A 25,711-nucleotide genomic window follows, 5' to 3' on the forward strand; every position below is an offset into this window, starting at 1 on the left:
ACAAGTACTGGGAATGAGATTTTATAACAGTTGTTTGATTTCAGTTCAGTACTTACCCCCTCAGATTTCAGGTGTAAATCTGAGAAAGGGTGTTGCCTCTGTCCATGAAAGAGACTCCATAGGTTTCTCGGAAGTTTCCCAGTTAAGAGTTCAGTGTGCTTAGTCTCATGGCGTTTTTAATAGTACAGGGACTCTGAAACTTTTTCCCTACCTTATTTGTACTGTGATCCTGACTCACCATCAACTGGCAGATTGAGTTAGACAGTCTGTTGATGCTGCTACCACTGTGCAAAGACATAATTGGCTTGGCTGCGCTTCTTAAATGTTTGAGAAACTACTTCACAGAATCACAGAGTATGCTGAATTGGAGGGGACCCACAAAGATCATTGAGTCCTACTCCTGGCTCTACACAAGACCATCCCCAAGAGGCACACCGTGCACCTGAGAGTATTGTCCAAAAAACTTTTTCTGGTGTTTTTAATAGTAATAGAATACACATGCTTGTTAAGTGAAATAAGTCTGGTGAGTTTTGATTTAGACAATTCATGACACAGATAAAAATGTCTTATTTTGTATGAAAAGCTCACCAGGAAACACCACCGCCACCACAAACACCTAACAATTTACAGGTGTTCTTGCATTTATGCTATCCCATTATAATTGCTGGGTCTTTCCTTAAATTAAGAGTCTAGATGTGGACATTTTAGAATGCAGTACTGGTTCTTTCAAGTTGTCTGTCAGGGAGCAGCAAAGAGCAGGGCTACTCTGCAAGGAGTGATAATCTGGCAGCTGAGGATTCCACAGGCAGGGCTTTTCCCAACGCTGGCACAGTCCCATGCAGTCTGAGCAGTGCTGGTCACAGGGTTAGACAGAATAGAATCTGTCAGGCCCGGTGTCCATCCGGTTGTCCGATCAGAAGTAGCAGAAGATGGGAGCTGATGCAATACTAGAGGAAAGCTAGAAGATGGGATGTAGCCAAGAGGCAGGGTACAGTCAGGCTGCAAGAGTGATGGGCTGGCTCTGGCAAGGGCTGAGGGTTCCAGCCTGAGCTGAAGTGGAGCTCCGGAGCACAGGGCATGGTAAAGGCATTCGAGTTGAAATGTGGTGTAACTGAACAGCAGTACCAAACTCCCATAGTGCTGCAGCTCTGCTGAGTTCCCTGACAGATGGGTCCTGTTAATGGGATGTACCTCTCATGTGAAAGTCTCACAGGAACCTCTTGAGAATTTAGTACAGATCCTGAGACACAGCACAGACCGTCCCCATAGTCCCTTGTGATTTCCTTTGCTGCCATAGAAGACAGACATTTATCATCTCTCTTCCAGATATGGAGTCTGGAGAGCGGTTAACGTCATCATCAGTCTCCTCTACTGCAGCTGCCTCCACTCCAGCGTCTTCGACACCATCGGTAACTTCAGAAGTATCGAAAGGTGGCCTTTCTGCCGGAGCTGCGACACTGAGCTCCACAATCAACACATGTGGTAAAAATGATTCAAGTCTATATTGCAATGTAATTTTAGTGTTTGTTGGCACTTGTAATTATTATTACAAGTCAAATGTAATAAGGTTGCACAGATGTATCCAAGAAAAACGTTTGAGGTTTTTTGGTTTTGCCAAGTGACATTCATTTGCTGTGAATACATTTTACGTAGTACTTACTGAAGGAATGAAATTAATTGAAAATTGCCTATTTAAAATGTAGAAAAAAAATTCAGTTTGCAAGGCTGCCTTGAAAGTGGGATCAAATAAAGTGTTCGTCTAGCAAACACTATGCCACTTTCAGATTAAGTTGTAATAATCAGCTTCTTGAGTACACATCTTATTCTCAGCATTTAAGCCCAGCCCATACTGTAGTTTTACATTTGGAGGAGTCGTTTCCCGTAGTGGAGCTTGAAATGGAAAAGATAAATATCACAATGCCACAGTCTTGGATAATCTTGACTAGAGTGAAATATCTTTACCTTGAATCAGAAATATATATGGAAGATTTCACCATGCAAGAATCTCATTTTTGTGGTAAAAACTCCTATTTCAGCTGAATGATGCATACATCACCCACAGAACAAATGGTAAACTCTTCCCTGCTGTTTCTCACTTCAGTTTTGGAAAACATATTTTTTTGGAGAACATTGTTTCTGTTAGCCCAATTCTTACATGGTACGAACGGTAAATAGGAAGTTTTTTTCAGCTTAAATTCATGGTAATCCCCTGTTTTCAGAAAAAAACTGTTCTTGCAGCAGAGTGAGCAAAAGTATATTCTCCAAACTGATACAGCTTGATAATAAGTAATGAGTAGAGTCCAAGTTGCCAAATCCATGCTGCATTTGTTCATTTGCAGCTGTCCCAAGAAGCTGAAGCCAGAATGTCTGCAGACCTAGGGTTATATCTCAACTATTTATTTTAATTTCTCTAAAGACAGAAAATTCTTAACTCTTCTGGAATAAATAACAAAGTTTTTCATTTTTCATTTTCATTTTTTAGTACCCCACTAAAATTCATTTCAAAAAGAATTTTTTGTCTATAATCGTTAGCCCATGCCACTTGAAATGGTTTTCTGTGGTGGTTCCTAGAATGTAGGAGTTAATTTCTTTATGGCTATGAATGTACAGTCCTAACCTGAAGATTCCTGTAACTCATTTACCTTCTTCTTGCTGCTTTTGCCGTGTACATATTACATCATGTAATTCTATATCTCCTATTAACCTTCTGTGCATTTATAGGATATGTATTTGGTCTGCCAAAATACAGTAAGACTGAAGCAGATGAATAATGTAATAAAGATACTAAACTGTCAGTTTTGTTCTTAATTAGAAAACACAGGTAGTTCTTCACTAAAGGCCTTTTAAAAGTTCTGTTCTCTCCTATATTAAAAAAAAAAAAGCTTAATTTCTGTCTGATAGCTAAGAGTTAAAAAGGTTGATAGTAATTACCAGCATTCATTTTTTTTTCGATATTTTGATTTTTTTTTGATTGTCTGGCTGCATCTGATGTTTAAGAACATATATAATTTTTCACGGACACTTTTTCATCCCAAAACCATGCTGGAATGTAGTTTACTATCAATAATGTCCCATCAGTTTCATTTATTAGTATGTTTTTCTCCTGACACACTGCACTGTGGTTACTGTTATATCCAATCTGAAAAGGTTGCATGGAAGTGTTTATGCTGCCAGCCAGCTGAAGATCCTTTCTCCCTAAATGATCTATGGCATGTCCTGAATTTACAAGATACTCTGTAGCTAAGATAGACTATACACTTAGCCAGTTCTAAGCTGAGGCATTCTTCACTCCTGTGATATTTTAAAAAAACCCATCAACGTCTGTTAAACAGATAATTGAATTATCTTCAAATTTAAAAATGCATTTTTCTAGTATCTAATAAAATAAGTTTTTAAGAATGAGCAATTATTCTTACTAAGAGAAGGTAATGCATCTTAATGCATGAGATTAGAGAGCTTCTTTTTAGCCCAATTCATCTCTTTATTTTCTTTGCAGCAATCTCTTAGTCTATTAAGTAGTCTCTGCAATAAACTTGATTGCATACTCTGTCAGGTGCCTGTGATACGTGGTGAGTTAGGACTGGTAGTCTTCAAGCTTTGCCAGGGACATAAAAATGCAAGTATATTATTTTGGCATATTCCCAGGTCAAAAAGACAAAGCACCTGTGTGAAACGGTTGTGGAATATATCACATACTATTAGTTTAATTGGTTAATTTGCACTAGTTCCTGAATAATTAAAGCATTCTAATCAAGTAAACAGATATTTTATTTGCTTTCTTCTTATTCACGCATTGCTGAAAATAAGAAGGTGCATTGGAAAAGTAAATTGCCTCTGGAAGGAGGTTTACATTCACCCTCATGAGAATCTTAGCAACTTTGGAAGAATATAAATCAGCACTTTTTCTCTAAATAAAACCATAATTCAGTGTTTTGTTTTTATGAAAGGCAGTAATACTAGTGTGTGAAACCATTCTAAGCTGAACATTCTAATCTGCGTTGATGTTATCAGATCTGGAAGGTCCTTAATTTTTAATTTTCAAACAATGGGAAGTTCATTAACTTTTTGTAAAATAACAAAACACAACAGTTTTATTTCTCAGACCAGAAGCTGTTTTTGTCAAAGCAAAAAAATCTTCTTTCGGAGTTCCCTATTTCTCCCTAATGAGTTCCAAAACAATGTAAAAATTGTGTACATAAATGCATGTCGTGGTTTTAAAGCAGTAACTAAAAAAAATTACTTATTTCTTGCTGTGAGATATGGATTAGAACAAGAGCAAAACAGGCTTAAAACTTAAAAGGAATAAAGAAAGTTTATTAACAAAACTACAAGAATAAAAACACCAGAATAAACTTCCAGAAAACCCTTTTATCCCCTGCTACTTAAGCATTCTCTTGTACACGTGACTACATAGAGACAAAAAACTTTGGAACTTTGGTGTTTAAAAGAGTCCCAATTCCTGCTAGAGTCTTTTCATCAGTCTTTGTAGAGAAACAGAAGTCTTCTTCTGCTATCTATGGAGTTTCTCACAAGAAAACTATTTCTGTTATAGCTTTCTATTTCTCTGATGCCAGCTGCCCAGAAATCTGTCATCAGTTCACTCCTCCCATTTCACATCACTCTGAGGTGTGTATGGGCCATGAGTTTAGGGATGTCATTTTTAAGGATGAGTTATTCAAAGGCAAAAGTTCTCTTCATCTGTCTCTGTGAGCTTTCCTGGAAAACAGTTTTCTCATTGCCCCCAAGGCTTCAAATATTCACTTCACTCTGTCCCAGCACTTCACTGTATCACAATTACTCTCTCTTTTGCTCAAAATCCACATTTTGAACACTCCATTCTTCCCAATATACTCTGTCATGAATTAAAGGAGTCTTTTCAAAACACTATTGTCTATCTCTATAGCTTTAACAGAAAGATATTTCAGCTTATAAAGCATCTCCTTATTCTCTCTTCCCCATCTAAAACTTAACTCTTTTCCTCACTGTTTTTGGTGGTTTTATGATGTCTTCTTCATGTTGATTGTCTCTCTCTCTGCCTCTCGGGGGAAAAGGGAGTAATCTGTACGTTTTATCCAGGTAGTAAAAGAATTAAAGTCTTAGAAAAAGTGCAAGGGTTCATGGTGTCAGGTTTCAGTCCAGCAGCAACTGCTGTCAATTTTTAGAAATGACTGATAATTGGTCAGGAGGAAAGACTCCCATCAGCCACCAGCAGCTTCAACTTCCTTAGCTCTCAAAAACCATCTTAAAGGTAAAGTCACCCCATGACAATGCACAGAGTAATTCTTTGTTACTAAGAGACCAGCATTGTTGAAATGTATGTTGCCCTTTGGAATAATGCTTTCAGTCACTTATCTGCGCAGTGGTTAGTAGAATTTCAAAAGTTGTTCTCAAAAATATTTAATCTATTTGAAAGTAAGCCATTAATGTGAAGGAGTGAGATTTAATATGAAATTCAGCTATGTGGAGCATGTTTAAGGTAAGTTAGTAACTTGAAGAGTGAACACTAAAATAGGAAAATTAATTGCTGTTAGTATTTTCATCAGAAAAGAAAGAGGGGGAATGTCATTACAGTTCGGTTTAGTATTAAAAGACTTTTGCCATTTTTTGTTGGTGTTTTATTTCTTCCAAGTGTTTAAATGTGTATTTTAAAATGGGTGGCTTCTATTTCTTAGATACATTAGGTAGTGGCTTAGCACATGTAGTATGTCTTTTTTCAAAGCCATAATAGTATGTAGTATAGCGTACAGTTAGCTACACTTTTTGTATGATGAAGAAAGTTGATGAGCAATCTCAAAGGTTCTTTTAACCTGGCAGGTCTTCAAAGTATGAAACTTTGCAATGCAGTGTTGCTCATCGGCATGATTAAAAATCACTACTATGGTTTGTGAGAGGGAAGCATTGTGGAGGAAGATACATAAATGGGGTTTGGGTTGGTTATGATTGTTTTTTGGGTCTTTCCTGTGATAATTTACAAAGTGATGTTAAAGCTATTTAAATGAAAATCAGCAAATGTAGACCTGAAACACAGTGCTTTTAAACGCATGTCAGAAGTTTAGTGAAGTACACTGCACATCACCTGCAGTACTTAGCATCAAGGAAGTGCAAATTCCTTCTTGTCTTGGAGGAAGGAAAAAAAAGCCGCCTGAACCAGGAATCTGAAATCAGTACAAGGAATTTCCCTGCACCGTGTACGTTGTATTCCTGTTACGTTGCCTTGTAGTTGCTAATAAATGAAAAGTCCTAGCAAATGCCCTTGCATTCCTAACACCTAATAGGATGAGTTACTGCAGTCGGGAGCTCATTCCAGAATCATTTCTTATATACACAAACACAGTAAAAATGTTTAAAACGTGTGGAGGGAGAACTGGGAATTACAATGGTTTGCGTGTAGAAGTCCATGAGAAGCATGGTCAGTGTGCTGAGGCCATTGTTGATGATGGGAGTCTCCTGGAAAACAGAGAATGCTTGGTCTTTCACATGCTTTTCTTTTTGACATGATGCTCTTTGTATTAAAGGATGACACAAATGAATTTAATGTTCTTTGATGTCAGTCTTTTCCTGGTCTTTCTCTGCATTAAGGACTACATAGTTCTTCTGGATATGTATGCTTTTACAGTCTCAGAATTCCATGATTTGTCTTCCACACTTGTGTTCAGGCTATCTCTAAAGCTGAAATTTAGTTCTGAAACTCCTGTGAGATTTTCTCTACCAGGATTATGGAATTTCTAGGCCTTTGGTTTTTGTCTGTCATCTTTGCTATTATATATTCTTACCTTGTCATACCTTATGAATACATGCTGACTTGTTGTATGGTGCCTGCTCTCTTCTGTGCTGCCCTTCCCCAACCTTCCAGGTGTGTAGCGGCTCAAATAACTTCTCTATTTACTTTTTTCTGGTCACTTCCCCTGTTCATTTTCCTTTTCACATATTCTTTTCACATATTCATAATTCTGTATTAGCTTCAGTCTCCTTATTGTTTAAGGTAAGCACAACTCCAGCAATGCTTACTTTTTACCTGTAATTTTTACAGTCTGGTTCGTCTAGCTTTAGTGCTCCTACTGAGACCACATTGCCACTCACTTTTCTCCTGCCCCTCACCACCACCCCTTGCTCTTGAAGAGGGCTGGAGAGGAAGATTGGAGGCACAAAAGGCAGAGGTCGCAGGTCACCATAAGAACAATTTACTGGAAACAGAGATGAGATAAGAAAACAAATATTCGTGGCAGCAGTACTGACAGAGCATATAAGAAACAAACTAAATGGAACCCCGCCCCCTTCCTGGCAATAGGCAGTTCCTGACCTCTGCTGTGGTGTGCCAGCTGGGAAGAGAGCCCTTCTCTCCCTGGAAGAGAATGTTCCTTTTCCCTGCTAATGGTGTGAGATTTATTTGAGTAGTCTTTGGGTCCTGGCCTCCCAACAACTCTGAAAATTAACCCTGTCCTGGCTAGAACCAGGACACCTCTTCATCATGTCTCATCTTCACCTTGTCTGCCATCCTCCCAGTCTAAGAGGTGGCATTAGTCATACTGAGGTTAGAAGCCAGAATTGCCAGTTGAAACTAGGGCATTTGAATAGGGTTGTTACAGGGAAAAAAAAAAATAGAGGCTGCTTTTTTTGCAATGCAGTGTCAAACTCAAGGATAGAAACCTTTAGTAGCAGCTGTAGAGTTACCACTGGGTAGCAAGTAGTTCCTCTATTTAACAGGTCTTTTCATGAGGAACAGCTTCAGATGTGGTTTGTGGTGGAGGCCTGGGAGTATTGCAAGACTCAGATTGCAGAGGTGACTGAAAGGTGTTGTGTTACTTCATAGTTCTGATGTAGGAAGAGTGCTGAGATAATAATAAATGTTAAAGAGTGATCTGTGAATACTGGTTCAGTTTATAAGACTTAGAGTTTTATTTTGGGGTGATCAGTGTTGTATAGCTTTCTATTAAGTATTAATTTTCAGAATCCATTTAAATAAAACTGCATTGCAGTCTTCATCAGAATGGTTTTAATGACTTAAGACCAGAGTTGCTGCAGGAAATGCATGTCATTGAAAAGTTCCTAAATGCTCAGGGTTACACACAGCAGTGGGTTTACTGAAATACTTAAATATATTACTAGAACACCTGAAGTTTGTTTTTATTTCCTTTGTGGTTCAGAATGGTGGCGAACAGCAGACACACACTCTCGTCCTGGGACAGCTTTTTTCCCACCACTCTTGGGAATTCCCACATTGTTTGCTCCTCCTGCACAGAATCATGATTCTGCTTCATTCCACTCAAGAACTACAGGAAAAAGTAGTCGGAGCAATACAGACAAAGGTAATGGCTGAAGTTGTCTGGAAATAATCATATTGAATTCTGCACATGCAGAAAGGTGTAGAATTTGAGCTTCACTTTTGTCATTCTTCCCATTCCTAAACAGTTCTATAAAAATTGGTTCTGTTAGGTAAGGATGATACGTACCAATTATGTGTTTGGCCTTTAAATCATGGGTGCTTTGTATGATTAAACTAAAATAACTCCAAATCAGAGTGACACTTTGGTGACAAATTTTAGTATATGTGACAAGTAACTTGTAAGTAGTTTAGGACCTTGTTACATGTCTATGGAATGTTAGTGTGGTTGGGGCATCTCAGAGAAATTACCTGGTACTTCAGATTTATTTTAAATGTCACTTTGTAAATCTGTCATCTTTAGGAATAAATGGATCACTGAATGGCAGCAGTACCACTGCGGTCTCAGTTCTCAGCACATCTGTGCTCTCCACTGGCATTGCAACATCAGCAGGACCAGTGAAAACTGTAACCTCAGGAGCTGGAGGACGTAAATACAACCAGGAGCAGAGCAGAGTTCAGCTTTTGGACACCAGGACTGACAAAATCAAAGATAAGGTAAATACCAGAAAGAAATTGAAGATTGAAACAAAAAATTTGACATGATAAGTGTTTGGCACACAGGAGCATTTTGCAGTATTCTTTCCGAGTACCAAATATTTTGAGTTCTTCTGATTTATTAGAGCGAGAACTGTACCTTTGCCTCTGTAGGGATTTTTTGTGTGTAATGGCTTCTGAAATTTTTTTAATTGGGTATTTTTTGACATACTTGTGAACCAAAAGTTACTAGTACTGCTAATTTCACTGGTTAGTAAGTTAATAGCTGTGTCCAACGCCTTGTTTTAATTAATCTAATTTTTTTAAAAATGTATTTTTAACAGCAGTATTTGATATTTTATATTACAGTACATATACACACACATATATTGGAATTACAATTATAACATCATAGATTATTTCTGTGAATTTAATTAGGTTTTCTTGTATCTTATGAAAACAAAAAAAAATTTTTAGACATAAAAAATGCTTTTCTGAAAGCAATTTCCTATTTATCAGAAGAAAGAACTATTATTAACTGCTGTTTTTCAGCAATAATCTTAGCCATCTAATATGAAAGACCTGAGTAGTCTCAGTAAGTTAGTAAACCTTATGTACTGACCTAAGCACTCTTAAGCACTTTTAAGCTACTCTGGGAATCAAAACTATTTAAACAAAACAAAAAAAAAGAAAATGGTGTACTGGGATGATGATTACTGTCAGAATAGAAGCTAAGGGAGTAATTCTCTACTGATAGCCATCTGGGCTAAAATCTTTTTCTTTCATTCTATATACCTATCTATTTTTTGTTTTCTGAGTGAATTGGGCCCCTTGCTATCTTTCTGTTACTTAACTACATTCAGCTACCAAGTCTGAATGTTTGAAAGTTAGAGGTTGGCATTTTCAAAGGACAGCTGGTGCTTGATGTATCTGCATAAAAATAGGGGTTAGCACTGAAATGGTTACTTATAATTGTGTAGTGATATAGAGTGTTTAATATATGGACAATAGAGAAATTATTAAGAATATTTTCCCTCAAAACATTCTTTGTGTTCAACAGTTAAGAGCTTTGGAAAGTATTAAGCTAGTTAAAGGTATTTGGGAAATCTTTGATTTTTTTCAGACTTAAATACTAAAAATTGCTCTTTCTAAAATTCTGCTTTTATCTTGGGTATATCCATACAAAATTTATCATTCTCTGTTGCAGAGGTAAAGCTTTTTCTGGATGGTGTTTCTGTATTTTTGACTACTACTACAGTTAGGCAGAGTACCAAATAAATTTCACTTTTAATATCTCCGAATACCTTCCCAAAATTTAGGTTTTGGGTCTTTGCTTTATTCAGAAAATTTTACCTCTTTTTGCCCATTGTTTGTTTGTTTGTATTTCTGGTTGGTTTTTTGTTTGGGTGGTTTGTTGTTTTGGTTTCAGGCCTCCCCCCCACCTTCAAATTTCTACCAGGATGTTTGTCAGCATTGTTATCTTTCATCTTTATATATAAATTTGGTATTGTTGATAGATTTCTTGATGCAGGCACTGATTTCAAACTCCAGTTTTACTTGACTAAATGCTGAGCCTCTGTAAAAGGATGGACTCAGGGTGCAAGTACCTTTCTTAAGAATATTGTGTCCTGTATCTTAACTTTTAAGTCTTCTGTCTCATGCAGATGTCATGTTGTCTGTTTCCTAAGTTCCTGTAGTAAACTTTTTAAGATTGATATGGAGTTTGTTGTTCCTAATCTTATTTGATATGCTGATGTTTATAACTTTTTTTCCTGTAAAACTTTTTATGAGGTAATTGGTATTTGTCAGTGTAATGATTTTAACAACCTTTTGTACCAAAACACAGAAATTACTCTAAATGAGAACTCCAGCATGAGGATGATTATGATTATTGAAGCTGGGCTTTCTGCAAGTGATTTTGAGCTTTTAAATTTCGAAGTGTAACGCTTGCCTCTTCTTAAAAACATGTCTTATTTTAAAACCTTTTAATGTACTTTTCTAAAGGTTCTTTTCTTCTTTTCTTTTTTTTTTGTATTCATTCAACTTCTGATTTCTTCAGTCATCTCCTTAGTTTTAATTTCTTCTTGAGGATGGTATCTAAAAAATTATTAAAATATTCATTTAGTTTTAGAAAAAAAAGAAAAAGGCCAAGCTGATATCAAACTCTTTTTACAGTTGATGAAAATCTAGAGAGTTTCGTTCAATATAATGTAGTTGTCAGTATGTCAGAAGATTTTCATCCATTTCTCAGAAGAAAATCCCAGAAGCAATTTGATTAACATAATATTTTCAGTCCTCAAAACTGTATATTACTGTTGTAAAAACTGTATATTACTGTAAAACTGTACATTACTGTACAGTATGAGCTGTACAACTGTGCAGCTCGTACTGTGAAAGTGGTTAATTGAATGTGTCACTGACACTTTGCTAACCCTAATATTGTTCTTTCTGTGCTAATTTGAAGTACAAGTTTTGGGTATAAATTTTTTGGGAATTGGCACATTCTGTGGAGGTTTATGACACCCAAATTCTAGGTCGGTGTTCTAGGACTAAATTTGGCATTTTGCTTTGTGATGTAGTGATGTCAGCAGTGGTCAGAAAAAGACTTCAGTGGAATTTGTGACCAGTTTTTAATTTTCATCATCTTGTGAATCACTTTCTCTTCAAGCATTTACCCTAAAGTCTTACTCTTCTTTGTTTCAAAGATTATGTGTAATAATAAGATCATATAACAGATTAAAACTGAAACATTAACAGAAAATTCATCTTCCTGGTAGAAGCCCAGAAAAAAAGCAGTGGAAAGCTCTAGTAACAGTGACAGTGATTCAGGCTCCTCTTCAGACACCTCAAGTGAAGGTGTAAGTAGTAGTGACTCTGATGACCTAGAGGATGAAGAGGAGGAGGAGGAGGACCAGAGTGCTGAAGAGAGTGAAGATGATGAATCTGATTCTGAAAGTGAAGCACATCACAAAAGCAAGAACAAGGTATAACTCCTCACTCTGCTGCCCACTGTCTTGTTGCTGCAAGCTGTTTGTGACAAGTTGAGCTACTCATGTCTGTGAGCAAATAGCCAACAATTATTTAACTGCACATTAAAAAAAAGCTAAGAATACTCTTTTTTAGGTTTGCTCCAGGGTTTTCTGTTTGAGGGGTTTCTGGGAGGGCTTTTTGTGTGCATTCATGTCTGTGTATTGCTGTTCTGCTGTGTATTGTTCTGTTATAGGCTCAGAGTTGACAGTTGGTAGACCGTTTTTTTTTTGGTTATAAAGTAGGAAATTCAAAGAAATCAACTACTGTGCGTAGGTAGTGAATTGAAAATATATCATTGTGGCTGTTGCTTGGCAGTTGCTTTTTTCCTAGCAGAATGGCTGCTTTTCCCTTGTAATAGAATATCAAGATTGGAATCTTTATCCTGTTAGGTTTACAGTCACAAATACATTTAAGAACAACCATGGTTTAATACTCCTTCTCTAGTAAACATTGTTGTCACATGCTGAAACTATCTGGGGGAAAAGATCCAAAAATGAACAATACATATATTGCAAGACTGATTTAAAATTATTATTGTTCATCCTCTGCCAAGACTAGTGTAATTGTTTCATGGAGACTGATCATATGTTTAGTCTTTTTAAAAGGATCTTTAACTTACATAATGAACAGTCAAAAATAAATATTTTGCAGGTGCTGATGCATAGTGGTGTAACAGATACAAAAACCGATGGACAGAAATTACAGGAAAAGTCTCAAGATAAAAGAACACACCAGCAGATACCTCTTGTTTCTGATTCCCAGACTCACTCATCATTCCAGTCCCAGCAGAAGCAGCCTCAGGTTTTGTCACAGCAGCTTCCGTTTATTTTTCCAAGCTCTCAGGCAAAGGAGGAATCTGTGAACAAACACACAAGTGTAATACAGTCTACGGGATTGGTTCCTAATGTGAAACCTTTGTCTTTGGTACATGAAGCCAAAAAAGAGACCTATTTAAAACTCCTAGTTCCTTCCCCTGATCTACTCAAAGCAGGGAATAAAAATACCTCTGAAGAATCTATCACTTTGACCAGCGATGTTAGAGCTAAACGGGTGAGTGAAGTTTTGGATTATTTGTAACCTGTGTCATCTGTTTAAAAAGGTGTAACATTGTGCCATCAAGCTCTTTTAAATAATAGTGTATTAAAATTACAAGTATATATATATATTTATAATTATGGGAGTTTGTGTTTTTAGGGTTGATCCGGATTTCTGAATGGTGTAAATTAACTAGATTGTGTGGGTCATGCACCTCTTAAGGACAACGTGCACCTGAAATCAATATCAAAATAAGAAAAGTACTCATGGGAACACTGGATATTTTTCCTGTGCTTCTAGGTTCAGTCAAAATGCCAATTTAATACTGCACGTATCTACTATTTAAGCATGGCTTCGCTTTCTTTCAAGTTGGATAGTTTCAAGTCAAAGTAATGGAAATCACCTATTTTAACCACGTTTTTAAAGAAAGAAGCTGAAAGTCATTTTTAAAAAAAAAAATGCTCAATGTAACGTTGAGTTTTGTTTGCTCTTTAAAGACAGGTGCTTATGCCCTTAAAGCTGTTAAAGCTCAGTATAGCCATTTCAATAGTTTTTTAGAATCAAGGAATGGCCTGGGTTGGAAGGAACCCTTAAAGCTCTGCCCTGTCCCACTCCCTGCCATGGGCAGGGACACCTCCCATGGTCCCAGGTGCTCCCAGCCCCCATGTCCAACTTGGCCTGGGGCACTGCCAGGGATCCAGGGGCAGCCACAGCTGCTCTGGGCACCCTGTGGCAGGGCCTGCCCACCCTACCTCAATTTATCTTCCTTTTTACTGGTCAGGACTTTACAATAAATTTATATGTCTGTCTTAACAGTTCTGCAGCTTCAAAAATTTTTAGATCTTCAGTTTATTTGTTTTGTTAGCAGTGATTAAGGTGACTGTTGATTAATTTTCTATTCAATGAGATTTGAATGAGGGTTAGAAGAGAATAAAATTATTATTATGATTTTTAATTATTTTTATTATTTTTATTATTATTTATAATAATTGTAAATATTATTATGATTTTATTTTTTCATATTTTGTTTTAAACTAAGTAGTATTTGGAAGTAGTAAACTCAGTTCTGATTTACAGCTAACTCACAAGCCCTTAGCGAGGACTGAAAAATATTTAATTTTTATTGCTTGACTAGAAGATAAAAGCTGTTTTTGTTTTCAAATTTCCTGTTACTTAGTAAAAATCAGATAAGCTCGTCACTTTACCAGGAGTAGCTAAGTAAATTATAATTATGAGAACATACATCTTTGCTACTGAAAGAGGCTTCTGCTTTCAAATTTAGGTTACGAGTCTTTAGCTGGTGATAGATCACACATTTAGTAGTTTGATTTCTCTAAAACTTTTACTGGAGGTATGCACTGTCTGAATATTGATTTTGGAGCTCTTCATAATTTCGTATTCAGTTTTAAATGTTAGTAACTTCCAGGAATGTATGGTATTTGACTTAATTTTAAAAAAATTATTTTAAACTGTACCGTCTTTATCCATTTAATTATGTTTTCTACTGAAGATGATGTGGGTTTTTTTCCTTTGGAAGTCTTTAGACTAAAGACAGTCTAAGCTTTACATGCATTTCTGAGCTATTACTAACTTTTATGTGAAAAATTTCAAGTACTACTCTTTCAGTTAAACAGTTAACATATCACAGCATTTCTCAGTAATACCTTTTCTCTCATTTGTTAAAATAAAATTTTTCTACACCAGGAGTCCTCTCTTGGGTTTCTAGTATCGTGGCCATTAGTGTGTTGTATTTATCTTGTGCTTTAAAGTGAACAAGTTATTAAAAGTAGCTGTACATTCACTAGTGGGATTTTTATACACTGAATTAAGTAATAAGAAGAGGTTTTTCTGTGCTGGTACACAAGAGTAGTAAGTATCTTTCTAAAAAGGGCTTCTTTCAGAATGATTAATACCTTTATGAAAGTCTCTGTCTAGAGCATTGTAGCAGGTGAGAAAGCTTCCCTTTATAGTTTGAATCAACTTCATCTTGAGTTCAATTTGTCTTTCCCTGTTCATTTACAGTGAAAAAAATCATGCAAGACTTGTGTAACTAGTAGTTTCTCATATCGTCTGTTGTACCTAGTACCTGCTTTTGACTTTCTAAAAATGGCTTAGCAGATGTTTAAAATTTCCTAGAGCTCACTTGCCTGAATATCAAAGAAAGCCAAACAAACACCTCCACATTTTATTCCTCTGTCTTCTTATTTCTTTAGGAACAATATAAACAGACATTCCCAGCAGCACAGCTAAAGAAACAGGAATCATCTAAGAGCCTGAAGAAGGTTATTACAGCTTTGTCAAGCCCCAAACCAACATCTAGTTCACCAGCTCATCAAAAACTCACATCCTTGGAAAACAACCATTCTAACCCATTCCTGACAAATGCACTTTTAGGTAATCACCAACCCAATGGAGTTATTCAGAGCGTCATCCAGGAGGCTCCTCTTGCACTCACCACGAAACCGAAACCCCAGACCAAGATCAGTGAAAGCGTAGCCATTTCTAGTAGTGCCCCCTTTTCTTTGCCAATAAACTTGAGTGCATGTGGGAAAAAGACAACTGGTAACCGGACAGCTGTTATGCCCTCTACCTCTCCTGTGTTACCTGGTTCAGGAAAGGATAAAGCAGTCAGCAATAATGCAGTAAAACCACAACACCGCCTTCATTCTGCAAAACTGGTGGTGGAGCAGTTCAGAGGGGTAGACTCAGATGCCCCCAGCAGTAAAGACTCTGACGACTCAAATGATGATGACGACGATGATGAAGATGAAGATGAGGATGATGAAGAAGATGATTCTGATGATAGCCAATCAGGTGGTTTAATCTTTTTAATAGGAAAAGCAGAAACTTAATTTTTTGCATTTTGAAAACATGCATTTCCCACCATATTTTACAATAGGTGCAGGAGATACTGGGCCAGCGAGGCCCACATGGTGCCCTACACATATCCTTGGAATTAGCACTTGTCTCCATTCTCCATTTTGTCATGTCAAAAAAACATGTTTGGGGTGTTCTGAAACTTGGTCAGCTGTCCTGGTAATGTGGCTCCTTAGCCTTTTGGAAAGGCTGTCAGAGACCTCCCTTCCACATTAGTCACCCAGCCTGTAGCTTGATGTAACAAAGTGCTCAGGAAGGGATTGACATTGAGGCTGATTGATGGTAAATGATTCTGGCAGACAGAGACCAGCTGCAAAACAGGTTTCCTAAACAGAGAGGGACTACACAAGGGCCTTCAAATTGTCAAGAGTGGCAAGAAAAGCGTATTTTTGTGCCTCATGCAGGAGCACAGTAGCCAATGAGCAAGTAATTGGACAGTTTTAAGGGCTGCAGACCAGGCTATGCAATTTGGAATGATAAGGCCTGTTTTAAAGAGTTGACTGTATTCACAGTCACTGCTTTGTCCCATGTCCTGGTATCTCTTGTGTCTGGCCTCCACTTTCATCATTCTGTTCCCCCTCTCATCCACACACCCTGTGCTAATCTTTTTCTCAGGCTGTATCTCACTTTCAGTTCCTTACCCTGGCTGTCCTCAATTCTTACTCTTCCTTTGCCCAAATTGCAGTACTTTTGATTCTGACACCTTTCAGCCCGTGTCCAGTTCAGTTTTCTTCCTCTTCATTATGGATTTCACACCTGTGAAATGCCCTTCCTGGGATAATGCCCAGCTGCTGCTGGGCTAATGGGATGATTTAACTGTAGTTCCTTCTGGAGTAAACAGTCTTGAAATACTCCAGCTTTTGTCACTCATCTCTTCCCAATCAAAAGAACAGTGCATTACCATGCAGAATTACTTAATGCTGTCATATTTGTAGTAATTTTAAAGTTCAGGTAGTTAATTAGAACCTCCTATTTATACTCGAGATGTTATTAAAAAAGCATATATAATGAAAGGAAATATTTTGCAAGTGTTAGAGCTTTAATGTACTTGCCAGTAGTTTCCAAGTCATAATGTGCCTTTTGCCACACTTGCTTTAAACAGAGTCTGACAGTAATTCTGAGTCAGATACAGAAGGGTCTGAGGAGGAAGATGAGGATGATAAAGACCAAGATGAATCGGATACCGACACTGAGGGAGAAAAAGCCCCACTGAAACTGAATAAAACTTCATCCTCTGTGAAGAGCTCATCCATTGGTCTTACAGCTCATTCCACCCCGCTTAATCTCCAAGTAGCAAAGACGTCGAGCTCGGCATCAGCTGCCTTGTGTCCTGAGTCCCAGCCTGCAGTGTTCCTCGGGACAGGAGCCTCCACCCTCACACCAAGTACACACTGTGGTATCTCACTGTCTTCTGTTATACTATCATGTGATAGCTTAGATGTGTTGCAAAAGTAGTTTCAAAAATAGTCCAGGTGTTGGTATGATGTTCAAGAAGATTTTTACCCTAAGAGCAGTGATTCATTGAACAGCCATCCCAGGGATGTGGCAGAGTCCCCTTCACTTGAGGTTTTCAGATGTCAGTCGGTCAGGGTGCGAGGTAATCTTGGCAAAGCATCCTTTCCCAAGGAAAGCTGGACTGGGTGTCTTTTGAGATCCCTTCTGATATTGGCTGTTGGGGGTGAATCTGTGATCTTTTCACGGGTGATTGCAGCAGTCATTAAGATCCGTCAGCCAAATTGCAAGTTCTTCAGACTAGAATATTACCCTTAGGCCCAGGATACTTTAACTCATGCAATGATTTGAGAGAAGACAGAATTAAATATCCAGAGTTGATATTTATTATATTAAACTCTTAATTATTAAGTCTTTGGAAGTCTCCATTTTATTCTAAACTGGTTATTCTTACTTCTGATGCCTGTACATTCTAGTTTGTGTTCTGAATCTTCAATTTTTGCCCCTTTCTTGACAAACTTTGTAACCATACTTCGTTAGAACATAATTATCTAATAATTCTTTCAAAATTCTCAGTAGAATTTATGGATTATGCACAAAAGTTTATTTTTAAAAAGTTAATGGAAAGTACATTTAGTATTTGCCTGATACGATATAGTGCTTATAATCCTTCATTTGGTGACTTAATTGGTAAGATTTCGGAATTACTATGGCTACAGTAAAGAATGCATTTTTGAAAGTCAGACTTCTTAATTTGCATGGTAACAATGAAATGAAATCACATATTTCGTACTTTGAATTAGAGACTTGATGTTAATTAACATGCGTATAAACAGGATTATTAAATGGGGACATCTGCCTATAAAATAGGTTTTTATATTTGGATTCAGTGGAATAGAACTTACATTCCATGTCATACAAGGGCATTAGCTTTGAAGCGGTATAATGTGATCTGCCTAATATTTATCTCTGAAACAGGCTTGTGAACTGTACAGTTTATAAAAGATTTCATATGGATTGAGAGTTACTCAAATGGGTAGATTAAAAAGATAATGTTTTTCTTAGGAATCTGTGTTGATTTGTGATGCTTTGAAAAGTCTGATAGCAGACTTTTCTGTTTACTGGAATAGGAGGTAGAATAAATAAGTTTTATGTCCTTGCTTTATGTATAATAATATACTACACCTAAGGATTACCTAATCAGAATCAACATAATAGAACAAAAATATTTTTGTGAACCTTTTACCTAGAGTTGGTCAGTCACTGAAGGGGTGTCGCGGTCTCTTCTCTGTATCTGTTTTGCACTGGATTTTTCACTTCACTTATATTTGGAAAAGCAGCCTCCCTCCCTGCACCATGGCCATTCAAAATAATGCAGAAGTCATTCATGTTAGGTTAAGAGTGCAGACCTGTGTCTAAATTTTGGGATCTGAGCACAGGCATTTCCTCGGTGCTTTTTCTAGGGGTCTCTTCACATCATCTGGAAGGAGCTGCTGGCAGCTCCCTTGGCAGCCAGTGCTGAGCTGCCATGTGCCGCTCCTGCCTGAGAGGCTGGAGCAAGTGCCGGGGGTCAGTCTGGTAACAGCCCTCGCTCATGGCTGTTCCCAGGGAAGAGATGTGTGACATCCTTTACAGAAGGTCCAAACTACCTTCTTTGGACGTGCATCTTCCAAAAGTTGGTCTGTGTGCATAGTTTGTGTCCTGTGGCTGTCTGAGAGGCCTGAGGAAAGCCTTGCCCACTAAAATTAGTGCCCCACGTGTGGCAGTTGTTTCTGGGATACTGTCCACTCAGTTGCTTGACAAGCACCAAACACAGCATCTGTTTGAACTGGGAAAAGCTGAAGTAGTTCTGAAAATTTTCTGCATTTGGCATTTGACTGCAGTCTATGGACAGTGCTCTCGGAGGATTAAACCTATTAGAATATGGATCTTTTAAGTGTGTTTTTATTTGCATCTTGTTTACTGAAAAAAATTATGTAGGTCTTGTCTAGAAAAACAGGCGTGCAAGGAATTAAATTAGCAATATTTGAGAGCACTAAACAGGACAAGTGGCTAGGTATGGGATAGTTAGGTTTTCTGTTCACCATTTCAGAGGATGAGGTTACAGGAAACTTAGTGGAAAATGTATTTCAGAGGGAGAACACTTACATTAGTTTTATTTATTTATTATTTATTTATAATTGATAATTTGATAGTTGATAATTGAGGCACATAATGGCAAGAATGAAAACCAATTTTATTTTGCAGATAGAAACATAAGAATTACATTTCAGGAACATGTTTTCTTTTTTAAGTTCTATTAGGTATTAATCAGAGATTCTGTTTTAGGTATTTCAAAAAGACGAAGAGTAGCAGATGAACGGGAGCTACGTGTTCCTCTTGATTATGGGTACGTTATCTGTATACCTGACTTTCCGTAAAGGGTGAAAATGCCTTCAAAAATCCATTGGTAAAGAAATGAGTTTAAAAAATCTCGAGGCTGAATAATAAGGAAAGGGCTTCAACAATTTAGATTTGACTTCCAGTGACTGTGGATCTCTTTAAAAAGTGTCGGCATATTTCATGTGCTAATTTTTGTGCATTAAATTTGTTCTTTTGCAAACGTGAGTCATCTCTTAGCTGTTTTGCTTTGGAAATTAATCCTAATGATCTGATATAGATTGATATATCTATAGCCAATACAGACTCCAAATAACTCCCTAAAGTACAGTTCTAAGCTGTTTAAAATCTGATAATATGTACATCGCTTGATATAAATAAATTCATATATTTAGTCAGTTTGGACAATCTGCATGAAAAAATTAATGGTTTGGTCTGTTTCATTTATGATAGTCTAGTCACATTTTCCTCTTCCCTTTTTTGTAGAATTCTTAAATTGCCATAAATTACTTGTTTTTTAAAAAGTGTATTGTTGTATGCAACTATTTCATATTACTCTAGCTGGCAAAGAGAAACCCGAATAAGAAACTTTGGTGGTCGTCTTCAGGGAGAAGTAGCATATTTTGCACCTTGTGGAAAGAAGCTGAGACAGTATCCTGAAGTAGTAAAGGTACATTAATTTCTTAACTTCCGTGTTCTAATGCTAGCAAGCTTGCTTGCAATTAAAATACTTAATTTTTTTCTCTCCAATAGAGATACTACTTATTTTCTGTGACGTGAGGTGTAATGTATCTTGGTATGTTACTGATTTGATGTCTTAAAAATGCATATCCCTTTGACAGATTATGCAAAACATTACACTCACAGTTAGCTGTGCATCAAAGCTGGGTTGTAATTATTTACAAGCTGAAGTGGAACAATATGTGATTTTTTCAGTATCTCAGCAGAAATGGAATAATGGATATCTCAAGGGACAATTTCAGCTTCAGTGCAAAAATAGGAGTGGGTGACTTCTATGAAGCCAGAGATGGACCGCAGGTATCCACTTTTTAAAAAGTAAAGTTTTTGATCCAAGGAGCATTAACTTTAGGTGAAGTAATTTTTCTACAATCTGAAGCGTTACCTGTCTTTAGCTTATTATTTCTAAAAGCTGCACGTGTTCTTACCAGTAGTTAGATTGAGACGTGGAGAGCTTGATCCTGGGCTGTGTTCAGAACTGCTCCCTTCAGTGGCTTTGCTCAGAGGGTGATGATGATCAGCTTAATGATCATCTCTGAGCCTGCCTTGGTCTAGTTTGAAAACTCAGAGCTACATATTTTAGCATTCAGGTATTTCTGACTTAAAACTTTGTTTTTTTCTTCTATTGTATACAACCTCATATCAATAGTAAATTATGTGTAGCGTTAAATCCCATTCTGTTAGTGTGTTCCTGTGCATAATATATGTATGTGTGTATGTATGTGTTGATATATATGTAAGTTGCATGTTTATATACAAGTGTCTCCTGTATTATGAATACTGTCTGAGCATCCTCAAGCATGACACTTTCACCGAGGGGTATGCAGAATATACAGGGGGATGCAGTTCCACTTTACAGTGGTAAAATTGTTAACACGGTGTGTAGATAAACCCCACCAGGATAAGTAAAACCAAAATTTTAAGGAAATTATTACTGTGTTTGTGCCATGCTCTGTTACTGCATTTTGGCCATGTTGCCATTTCTTCAGGATGTGCACAAAAATCTTTGGACTTTTCTCAGTGAAGATATTTGCTTCTTTGAAGGATAAGCTTTCTGAACGTGTTACTGGCTCTCAACAGTCTTGAGTTCAGGCTCGAGTTAAGCCTTAAGTTCTTGAAATACCTTGTAGAAATATGTAATGTTTGTGTGGTATTGAAAGCATTGAAGACTGAATTCCTGGTAAGCAGCTATTTCTAGGTGCTGCTTCCTGGCTTACAGGCTAAAGAATTGCTAAACTTTGCTTCATGTTTGGCCTTCAACAGTTCCAAGTTCCTGGGGTTATTAACTTCATTATGTACCTGCATGTCTTGACTGAAATAATTCATTTTACTGTGATGTAGTGTAACGGCAGGGTATCTGCTTTCTTTTTGCCCTGTTCCCTTGTTTGTATCTGTATTACTTCATTAGTCATGTCCCTTTCTTTAGTTATATCTGTCTTCTCCCTTAAGTTGATTTTCAGTTTGCCCTGTGATCTATAAAACTCGAGAATGAAGGCAGTGTGAGGGGCGGATTTCTACCGGCAGGACTGGCAGTGTGAACATGAGTTTGCTGCACATATGATCACTGAACTTTGTACTGATGTGGATTTTGATAGCTTACACCGAGACTTGAGTAGACAAAGGAAAAGTTTTCTTGTTAGAAAAAAAGACTGAGGGCAGCTGTGTCAGATGTGCTAAGATGTGTTTACATTTTATGTGTGAATGAGAAGTTACAAAACAGCGGAGCTACACTCGGGCTGATAATACTGCCTAGTGAAACAGCAAGTGATACTGATATTTTATAAAAAGAGATTGCACCCTCTTTAGTAAAGTCCTTTGAATCATCCAGATTCAAAATAATATATGATAATCATATCTTCATGGATGTCTGGAGGTAATTCCAGAAATTTTATTTCTGCTTTTGTGGTAATTTTGATTATTCTGTATAGTCTTTAGTGATTAGTCATCCCTTCCTTTGTTATGCATTTCTGTCATCTTTTCATACGTGCAACATGTGCTGGGCTAAGTTTCTCACAGCTCTAAGATGAAACAAGATGTGAAGAAAGACAAAAACGGTATTATTAAAGATTTACCTATAGCAAGCCAAAAGTATGTGGATTACCTGCTTCTGTTAGTGCCTGTATTTCTCTCTCTGTGTTTCTCTCCTGTGGAATACAAACCACCAAATATTATGGGTTATTCAAAGCAGTGTTTGAATGCTGTAACAGAAGCATATCTGGCAGAAGTGGGCCACAAAGGAGTAGGATTAGAAGAATGATTGAAGTTTGGCAAATGTGAAAATTCAGTGACTGGACCTGGAAGCTTTAAACTGCTGTGATTTAGAAAGATCAATACAAATATGAATTGGGGTGATGAAGTAAACATGGTCCTCATGAGTTCAAGTAATATGTGTAGGAGCCTTTGTCCTATTCTGAATTCTGCAACTCAGTTTGGAACGCTATGTTGCTAACTTTCCCCCACAAATCTAAAATGAAATTTAAGTGGATTTTTGCTTCATGCGATGTGTCTATGGTTTTGTTCATTAGCTTGATTAACAGGATTTGAACATGATTCTGCTTTCATGCATAGTTGTTTTATGTCTTTTTGGCAAATGTCCTGATGGCAGCACAGTATTGCAGTACACGGTAGATGCTTGAAGGTGAGAAATTGAATAAAATTATTATTTTGATTAGCTTGAACAATAAACCACATCATTTCACAGTGTTACACCCATTTTTTCTCTAATGTTTGAGTAGCAATGCTTCAGTTTTATGGAAGCCTGTGATTCTCCTTAGTTAGGGCACAACCCCTACATTTTATCATTGAAATGTCAAAAAGCCAGAGTATCAGACTGTACGTTCCTTTAATAGAAATGTATTTTGGGTTCGATTTTAAAAGTTGTTTGAGCACAAAATATATATGGGCAATCGACTCTTGCTTAACCCTTAATGGCTTTGTTTTGGGCTATTTTTGTCTTGTCTTCTCTTAAACTTGTGAAAACTTGTGCATCCACAATGCCCTTTGACAGGACATTGAACAGTCTTCTCCCATCCCTTGAAGCACCTGCTCCTTTTGCTTACTGAACCATTACTCACTTCATTTGATGGCCTCTAGTTTCTCTTTCAGGTGGCATTAGGAAAACGTAATACCCAACATGGTCTCTGGTACTGATCTGGTAGACCACTTACTTTTCTGTGACGCATATTTATTATTGTTAGTATCATTAACTGCAGGAAATACAAACACAGGCCAAGAACAATCTCCAGTGTTCTGAGATACTTTTTGAATTATGGCTGCTTCTCCTCCTTTTCTTTGATTTCTGTTTTGCCTTCCTGGCACGTGCGTTTTATGAGAATGGGTTTTCTAGGTTGGAGGGGGTGTAGGTAGTAAGTACAAGTATTAATCTGCCTCAATAAACTGAACATGTGATAAGCTGCAATTCAAGTACTAGGCAGACAGGGAAGCAAAAGTTATACTTCAGTAGTGCTCTGTAAGATAGTAAGAGAATTAACTGCTAGTCAAGAGGTAGAGGTGAATATTTTGGATTAAGAAGTCCTTAGGGGTGGTGCATGGTGATGTGGTACACATTTAATGGTATGGTCTTGTTCTGAACAGTGCATTTTCAGAGCGTAATTAATAGCAAAGCCCTTTGGAATGTGTACAGACGACCAAGTGTGATGAGTACTCTGGGGATGGTCTTAACTGGGAATGATTCAGACTTTAGAAAAGTATCTTTGCAGATACTGATAACTCCTTTGAAATCTGAATGTCTCATTAACAAACTGCCATTTCTTGTGCTGAAGTTACGCAAAACCTTTTGTAATTGTGAAGAATGAGCAGAAATAATTAGATGACAAATTACCAGAATAAGGAAAAAATAATTTATGTTGTGGTACAGTAAATGGGATTTTAGGGTTTATGTGCATATAAATGTGAAAGCTAAAGCATTCTAAATACATTCTTTCTCAACTAATGTTTAATGAGTTTTCTAAGTTACCAACCTTGCTTCTTGCTTTAGGAGACATTTTCAAAATTTTTTACAAACATTTTTAAGGCAACTTATGAAGAGGTCCTGAAGGATGCTTAATTTGCAGTTTTTTCCCAGCATTTCTCAAAAACTTGGGGAAATGGTAAAAGATACTAAAATTTTGAAATGCTTGTGTTCAATTAAACAGGATCACCCAGATGGTGCTCCTTTTCTGCTCAGGAGATGCAACAAGCTCTACTTTTTAGTAACCAGTTAAAGTAAAGCTGTTCCTTCACGAGGATTAACTTGGGTATTTTTATTAACAAAGTATTTTAGAATCTGCTTTCATGACACCACAAAATACTATAGGGCATGCTTTGTTTGGTTAAAGAGTATAGTTCACATAAGTTTAGATACATGGATGCTTAGAAGCTACTTCTCATTGATTCAAGTTGGTGCAGAAACACTTTCACAGTTAATGAGGGGGAAACTCAGTTGTACTAACTAAAACTTGAAGATTAAAATGCATCTGTTTTTTCAGCTCAGTTGTTGAGCTCTACAACACTGAAAAGCAATATTTGAAAATACGTTACTGCCTTTGCTTGTTCTGTATGCCAGAATTTCTGTAAACACGCTGTGTTGGATGACAGCACCTCATAGCTTGACACGGTTTTTTATTCATGTTGAGCAGTGGATTATGTGAAAGCAGAATAGTGGTTGCTGAGTTTACATAATAAGGAAGAAGCTGTTTCGCCTTTTAGAAAGGGCTGAACAATTTGATTTGATGAGAAATAGTTAAAAATAACACGGTAATGGCATATCCTCTTTAGGTAAAAACTTTGTATAGGCTTGAATAGTCTTCAAAATCTCTCCTAGTGATAGCATTTACAAAAGTTGTTAGTGGTAGTCTCTCAATATATAGCTTCTGTGCAACATCAAGAAATTGTCCTGCCCAACTAATGCATCACAGCACTTGCATATTTAATATTTAAAACTCATTTTAGATTTTGGGTTATTTTAATCTGTCTTTGTAATACCTCTCTGTGAAATGTGTCAATTAAAAGGGTGTGCAGTGGTGTCTTCTGAAGGAAGAGGAAGTCATTCCCCGTATCAGAGCTATGGAAGGGCGTAGAGGACGACCCCCAAATCCAGACAGACAGCACTCCCGAGAGGAGTCAAGGACGAGACGCCGCAAAGGCCGACCTCCCAATGTTGGAAGCGGTGAATTTCTGGACAATGCTGACACAAAGCTTTTGAGAAAGCTGCAGGCGCAAGGTAAGAACTGTGTTACTATTTTCACAAAGAGAGGGTATTGGTATATAATTAATGTTTTTCCTATAGGAGAGTGATTTGTCTCACTAGGATATGAGTATACAGCATTTTATTTTGGATATTTG

At 37.2% G+C, this 25,711-nt stretch overlaps 1 protein-coding gene across 16 annotated transcripts in view; it reads left to right on the forward strand.

Annotated features, from left to right (window-relative positions):
• The window catches only part of BAZ2B (bromodomain adjacent to zinc finger domain 2B), a 114,487-nt gene that overhangs the window by 52,770 nt on the left and 36,006 nt on the right, over positions 1 to 25,711 (forward strand). For 10 of the 16 annotated variants that reach the window (XM_088058757.1, XM_088058749.1, XM_014249498.2 and 7 more), the window contains 11 exons: positions 1,327 to 1,482; positions 8,145 to 8,306; positions 8,685 to 8,878; positions 11,635 to 11,841; positions 12,539 to 12,937; positions 15,136 to 15,736; positions 16,902 to 17,195; positions 19,580 to 19,640; positions 20,192 to 20,300; positions 20,567 to 20,668; positions 25,379 to 25,589. In XM_088058757.1, the coding sequence (XP_087914883.1) occupies positions 1,327 to 1,482; positions 8,145 to 8,306; positions 8,685 to 8,878; positions 11,635 to 11,841; positions 12,539 to 12,937; positions 15,136 to 15,736; positions 16,902 to 17,195; positions 19,580 to 19,640; positions 20,192 to 20,300; positions 20,567 to 20,668; positions 25,379 to 25,589 (2,496 nt within the window). The remainder of the gene's footprint in view (positions 1 to 1,326; positions 1,483 to 8,144; positions 8,307 to 8,684; positions 8,879 to 11,634; positions 11,842 to 12,538; positions 12,938 to 15,135; positions 15,737 to 16,901; positions 17,196 to 19,579; positions 19,641 to 20,191; positions 20,301 to 20,566; positions 20,669 to 25,378; positions 25,590 to 25,711) is intronic. The other 6 variants (XM_088058758.1, XM_088058759.1, XM_088058756.1 and 3 more) reach the window with 3 other exon arrangements.

This window comes from Pseudopodoces humilis, chromosome 8 (assembly GCF_049639895.1).
Source record: "Pseudopodoces humilis isolate 2021_Gansu_Grassland_sample_001 chromosome 8, ASM4963989v1, whole genome shotgun sequence".
Taxonomy (NCBI): Eukaryota; Metazoa; Chordata; class Aves; order Passeriformes; family Paridae; genus Pseudopodoces; species Pseudopodoces humilis.